This window comes from Postia placenta (assembly GCF_002117355.1).
Source record: "Postia placenta MAD-698-R-SB12 unplaced genomic scaffold POSPLAscaffold_22, whole genome shotgun sequence".
In the NCBI taxonomy this organism is placed as follows: Eukaryota; Fungi; Basidiomycota; class Agaricomycetes; order Polyporales; family Adustoporiaceae; genus Rhodonia; species Rhodonia placenta.
In genome coordinates, this window is record NW_020169853.1 from 304664 (window position 1) to 311600 (window position 6937).

Genomic DNA, 6937 nt, shown 5'->3' on the forward strand with positions numbered 1-6937 from the left:
TAGAACTGGGGGACAGGGTGCCCCAGGATGCTGCCTTATATACATGAGGGAAAACCCCCCAGGGACTGGTAATGGACCCCTGGTATCTAGCTGGGTAAGGATTACTAAGTATCATGTGCTTTATGATGTCATATATGATGTCATAGTCTGGCCCTGCCCTGCCCTGGGCCTAGGGTCCAGAATTGACTGGCCTATGGCCTAGTGCCTGAGCCTAGCTCCTACCTATGATGTCAGAATGATGTCATGGTCCAGACAGAGTCTGGTTTCTATCTAGAAAAGGTCCGGCATCAGAGTCCAGCCTGATGTGTCCAGAACAAGATCATGTGTCGCTTATTTAAGCGGATAACCCCTTAGATATGCAGCTGTACCCATATGCGGACGGATAAGTATGGATAAGTCCCTATACCCTTTGATATGTCCGCAGAAATAGCGGAAAAATTAGGTAAAATTAGGGAAACTGTGACAGTACCCCCGCCTCTAGCTTCGAGCTCCGTTTGAGAAGTTTTGACCATTTGACCAGTGAAGTGCCTTTACGCTTTGGTAATCTCGAGATTACAATCAGCTATACGCTCAATAATGAGCTGAGCAATGGGGTCGCCTTTGGCGATCTTCAGCTCGGATGGTCCGGTGTTGGTAACAACAACCTTGACTTCGGCTGGGTCACCCCGCTCGATAATGCCTTCAATTGCTCGGATTCCTTTGGCTAATGGATTCCCTACTGGGGTAATTCTCCCGTAGGTGCCAACTGGTAGTTGTATCTGGATTCCTGTTGGAATCTGCAGTGTTGCGTTACTGGCGACTTCCTGGTTTTGACTCGCATACAGTTCAAAGCCTGCTGCTGTATCGGTCTTTCTCTTGGGTTCCTGGCCTCCTCGTAGCTCAACTCGAAGTGTTGCGTCCCTTTTCAGGAGAGCAAACACCTTGTCATCATTATCATTGAGCGACCTGATTGCATGCAGGTGCGCATCGTGATATTCCTTGATGAGTTCCTTCGAGCCTTTGAGGTTCGCTACTGGTTCCCATGTATCCTCGTCGGGAGTGGTATTCTTCCAACGTATGAGGTACTGAAGCTTGCGGTAGTGCCGGCGAGAGGATAAGATCTTTTCCACTTCCCATTCTTCATGGCCGTCGATGATAACCGGCTTTGCAGCTGGTCCTTTCTGGCCCAGGATTTCCGCCTCATGGTAGGGTATTAGCTTACTGGCGTGGAAGACTGGATGTAATTTGGTCAACCTCGGTGGCCATTTCAGTCTGAAAGTGACTGGAGAGAGTTTTTCAACAATCTCAAAAGGCCCCGAATACCGTGCATTGAGTTTTCGACCAGTAGTTTGGTAGTCTCTGAGGTCGAGTAAGACCTTGTCGCCCACCTTGAAGGGGACTTTCTGGACTCCTTGGTCATGATACCACTTCATACGCTCGGCTGCCAGTTTGAGAGCGGCTTTCGCCTGCTCCTGCGCTTGTTGTCGGTTCCAAACAATGTCATTGAGGTCGCTTCTTTGCACCTTCTTAGTAAGTGTTGGACCTGCCCGTGGATGTTTGCTGTATTCCAAGAAGAATGGTGTCTCCTTGGTGCCCTCATGCGCTGCATTGTTGTAAGCAAACTCAGCAGAGCTAAGTAGCCTTGACCAGTCATCGAGTTGATAGTCGATGTAGCAGCGAAGATATTGCTCCAGAACTTGGTTGACTCTTTCAGTCTGACCATCAGTCTGTGGGTGGTACGTGGTGGACATGGTGGACTCTATCCCTAGTAGCTTACACCATTCCTGGAACAGTGTAGCTGCAAACTGAACACCTCGGTTGGATATAATCTGGGATGGTAAGCCGTGAAGCGGATACACCCAATTGTATAGCAATTCTGCTAGATCCTTTGCCGAGAACTCGTTTGTTATTGGATAGAAGTGAGCCCACTTTGTCAATTGATCCACGACTACACAAATGGCATCATAACCATCTGATTCTGGGAGCTGAGTGATGAGGTCGACAGTCATAACTTCCCATGGCCCTTCCGGGACACGGTTGGGTTGTAATGGTCCATATGGCTGCTGCGGACAGTTCTTCATCCGTTGACAAATGTCGCAGCCAGTCACATACTTCTTGACAAATACCGACATGCTAGGCCACCAATAGTTGCGTGAGATGAGTTCATATGTTTTCCACCTTCCGGGATGTCCGGCTGAAGGGAGATCATGATGCATTTGAACTATACGCCTGCGCAAGTGGTCCTGCTCGCTGTTGGGGATATATACTTTGCCGCGATAAAGCAACAATCCATTCTCATAGTTCCAGTCCACAAGGGACTTGCCAAATTCTCTAGGACCTGACTTCAGCAATTGCTGATAGTTCTTGGTCACATCGTCATGTAGGAGTGCTTCCTTCACTTCCCTCAGGAGTTGATCGTCATTAACGGGTGACTCATGGGAGGCCTCGACTGCATTGATTGCAAAAAACTCTGGTTTCAACAAAGTTTGATCCCGATTATCGAGGTTCACCCCCTCCTCATGGTCTGGCCTCCTGGACAGAGGGTCGGCGGTAAGCATTGTTTTTCCTGGCTTATGGCGCAAAATAAAATTGAATCGCGTGAGGTACAGAGCCCATCTCGCTTGTCTCCTGGTCAACTTCTGGGCGGTCTTGAAGTAGGTCAGATTAAGATGATCCGACCAGATCTCGAATTTGTCCGGATGTCCCTCCAAATAATGCCTATACTCCTCGAGTGCTCGAATGATAGCAAGCATCTCTTTGTCATATATCTTGTAGTTCCGCTGATGAACATCGAGTGACTTCGAGTAAAAGGCAACTGGGTGCCACAACTTGTCAGTTGGGTCCAATTGAGAGAGAACTGCGCCGGTTGCAAAGTCGCTGGCATTAGTCTCAAGTCTAAATGGGGACGTTGCATCCAGGATTCGAAGGATGGGTGCTGAGGTAAAGGTCTCTTTCAAACCATTGAATGCCTCTTCCTGCGCCACATCCCACACCCATGGTTGATCCTTCTTGGTCAACGTAGTGAGCAGTTTAGTGTACTTGGCAAAGTCCTTGATGAATCTTCGATAGAAGTTCGCAAAGCCTAAGAAAGCTTGGACTTGTTTGACCTTAGTAGGCCGTGGCCACTCGGCTACTCCTGAAAGTTTCTTTGGGTCCATCTCGATATGTCCTTTGGAGATAATCATGCCGAGGTACTCAATGCTGCTTTTTTCAAAGGAGCATTTTTCCGGTTTGGCAAATAGATCGTTCTCCCTCAGCCGCTTCAGGACTTCCTTTGTAAGTTTACGATGTTCCTTGAGATCATTCGAACAGATGAGAATGTCATCAAGGTAGACTATGACTTTTCCTCCTCGTATGAAATCACTGAGTACATCATTCATCATCGCTTGGAAAGTTCCTGGTGCGTTGCAGAATCCGAAGTACATGACTGTGGCTTCATATAGCCCTCGATGTGTGATGAAAGCCGTCTTCCATTCGTCACCCTTCCGGATGCGAACATTATTGTATCCCCATCGCAGATCGATCTTAGTGAATATCGATGCTTGACTGAGTGTATCAATCAAGTCTGCTATGCGGGGTATTGGGTAACGGTTCTTCACAGTTACGTCATTGATCTTCCGGTAATCCACAACTAAACGCAGCCCTCCATCATATTTCTTGACAAAGAAAACAGGAGAGGCCAGTGGGCTTTTGGACTTTCGAATATACCCCTTTCGGAGTTCATCGTCGATCCACTTGTCGAGAGAATTCCTCTCTTTTGGAGACATTGGGTATAGTTTGGCCGGTCGAGGTAGGGCAGCTCCTTCCTTGAAGTCAATACCATGGTCGTATGGTTTGCGCTCCGGCATCCACTCCGATTTCTTTTGTGAGAATACGTCCCCGAACTCGTGTAGATATTCAGGGATGAGAGACTTCCACTTAGTGGTGTCCGCATCCTCCTCCTCAACATCCTTGTTCAGAATGCTTGCGACAAATTCTGCCATTTGTAGGTCCTCCGGATCGTCTGTCAAGATCCAGTTGATGTATGGATTTTCAGTACACTCCTCTCCTAAGGCGTCCAGCGGAGTGACTAAGGGTTCCTCCCTTGGTAACTGAAGCTCGTCGGTTTCTTCATCAGTCACACGATTAGTTTTACAAGCTTTGGGGGCACAGCTCTCAGGGCACCTGGTGTACCTCCACTCCCCTTTGGCCCAGTCGATCTCGGGATTGTGTTTCCTGAGATAGGTCATGCCGAGGATCATGTCCTTTCTTCCCAAATCTGCGACTAGCAGTGGGTGTGTCGACTTATGTGATCCTATTTCGACGTAGGCTCTAACGGACTTATTTATTTGACCGCTTTTATTGGAGGTCCCGTCTGCATTATAAACGTTGTACGGGGTTGCCAGCTTATGCGTCACCAGGCTGTTACTTTCAACAACTGACCGATTGATGAACAATGTTGTGGCCCCTGAGTCTACCAAAGCTTCGACCTGCACTTTCTTTCCGTATACCCACAGTGTCACAGGCAGAGTGAATGAATTCTTGTTGCGAGAGATATTTACAAGACTGCTGTGTACACTATCTACATTGATTCTGACGGTGGGTTCCGATTCCTTAAGTACATGTTCGCAGGTAGTCACATGTACTTCTTCCAAAAATCCGAGGTAGCTGTGGTGGGTTCTGTCTTTGCAGACAGCTGGGGTTCATCCTTCCCAGCCAGAGTCGATTCCTCGACGTTCGCAATCTCCTCAATTCTCGCAGTGTTGGCGCTCACGGCTTTCGTGGACAGGGGCGTGTCGTCCTCGCTATCCGTAAGCTCGACTTGAATAACCCGCGTTTTCTTAGCCTTCTTGGCCGCGGGGTTACCGCTTCCTCCTTGCGCCTTCCTAGCGCCATCCCCTTGGGTCTTCGGCCGCTTGTCCGCATTTTTAGCCAACTTGTAGCAATCATCTGTGTTATGAGTCTTTGACTTGCAGATGACGCAATACTTCTTTGCCTCTGTCGAGGCGGCCTCAGCGTCCTTTGCCTTGCCTTTGCCTTTACCCTTCGATTTCGACTTTTCAGCCGAATCGATGTCCATGGGAACAGCGCTGCCATTATCCGAGCCACTGTTCTTGAATACCAAGCCTCGTGCCTTCTCCGGGTTGACAATCTTGTTGATGTTGAGCAAGATGTCGAGGAACAACGTCCAATCCTTTGGCAAGGTGGACTCGTCCTTTCCGGCCAACACCAACCGCATGTCACGAGGTATAACCTCCCGGAGTTTGTCGATGAGGAGACTATTGTCATACTCCGTGAGACGTCCGAGGGTGCGGAACCTCTCAGCGTACTTCACGAAGTCCTTCGAGGCCAGATCCTTATTGATGAACAGCACCGTTGATACGACCTACGAAACCCTAACCCCTAACCTGGGTGCAACCTAAAGGGACTAGAGAGACGGCTTATAGTCTAATGAGAGGGGAGTTAGCAGCAAGGTGTCCCGCGGTTCGAGTGAACACGAGAAACGCCTTCGGAAAAGGCTACGAATGCCAGGGAAGGTACGAGGTGGCTTCGACACGTCGTCGAAGCTACTCGGAAGCTGTGGAAAGTTAGCGACGATCGAAGCTCGGCAGAGCTCTTCGATGTATCGTAGAGGGAAGGGACATGATTCGATAGGGTGTACTTAGCTAGGGCGCAGTTCGCAGTTTCTTCGACAATAGTCGAAGTCGAAGGGTTCGTCGAGACGGTATCGACGAGTAAACGCAGTGGACGAGGTTTCGAGGTTACGCAGTGAGGGACGAAGTGACGCAGTTAGAGGCTTAGACGCAGGGCGAACTCGACTTATGAGCTCTGAACTTGAGGGGGGGGGACCGGATCTTGTATTTTTGGGGAGAACTACGACAGATTTTATACTACACAGGACGCTACGACTATTCGAGAGTGGTATACGAGTACAAGGGGCTTTGCATTGTTCCTCAAGAACCTGCCTCACCGAGAGGCACATACCAAGTCCATCGGTAGAGTGACGTCATGCCGAACGCGGAGATGAAGAGTAACATATGGCCACTTTGGACCGGTAGCCGTCGTGAAGGCATGCCGCGAGGTTCGATACTTAATCGGGAAAGACCGGCTACTTCGGTGTGGCTTGGAGCGAAGCGCGCGCTTGGCCGAGCGGCGTCAAGTGGCCCTATTGTTCGCCGAATGCGGAAGATGTTCCGAGATCTACGCACGAGGCCTCGGGAAGACCGTGCCGAGCTTCGAGTAAGCGTCGCGCACCGTCGAAGGTGTCGAAGAGCGTCGAAGGCGAAATCGACCTGTTGGGAGACTGGGTCGAAGTGCCGGGCGGGATGCGAGTGCCGAAAAGAGGTGTATCGGGGCCCAGCGGGGCTCGGCGCCTATCACCGTGATCTCCTTCTTTGCACCCTCCTTGTCGTCGCATTGCCCGTATATCTGGGCCAGTTCCGCCACAAATGCCTTTCAGGTGCCCAGATCCTTTCCTTCCCGCATTTTCACGTAGTAGCTCTTCATGTACTGATGAGCTGGTCCTTGCAACTTTGAGAGGGCCGTGACGATTCGCTGTTTGTCCGTGGCCACTCCCTCATGCTCGCACCACAGTACGATCAGGTCCAGCCATTCCTCAAGCTTGGTCTTATCCTCACTGCCCTTGAAGGCCGGAGGCTCCCCAATCTTAGGTTGACGGGAATGACCACTACCTGTTGACGCAGGTAGCGCATCAACTTGTCGCTTGTAGGAATCGACTAGCGCCTGCTGATTCTGGACCGTGATATGCAGGGATTCCACCTCTCGAAGGAGGCCCTGAAGGTATCCATCGTAGTGCCTGCTTATTTCTAAGGTCAGGCGACCAATCCAGTCTCTGACTCGTCCAGTGGTTGATTCTGCGGCATTCGCAGTAACCGTTTGCAGCAGAGCTGCTTGTTCGTCAGAGACGTTCACGTTCTGGAAGATTGCATTGTGCCACTCTTCTTCCGTGGCGATAGCA

General features: G+C 50.2%; 1 protein-coding gene across 1 annotated transcript; it reads right to left on the reverse strand.

Annotated features, from left to right (window-relative positions):
• Positions 1-4594: 4594 nt before the first annotated feature.
• Positions 4595-6756, reverse strand: POSPLADRAFT_1102230 (hypothetical protein; the record flags this gene model as incomplete). Its single annotated transcript, XM_024483227.1, has 4 exons — positions 4595-5344; positions 5944-6067; positions 6168-6434; positions 6548-6756. Coding segments are annotated over 4 exons (1350 nt in total), but the record flags the coding sequence as incomplete, so codon positions are not given.
• Positions 6757-6937: the final 181 nt, after the last annotated feature.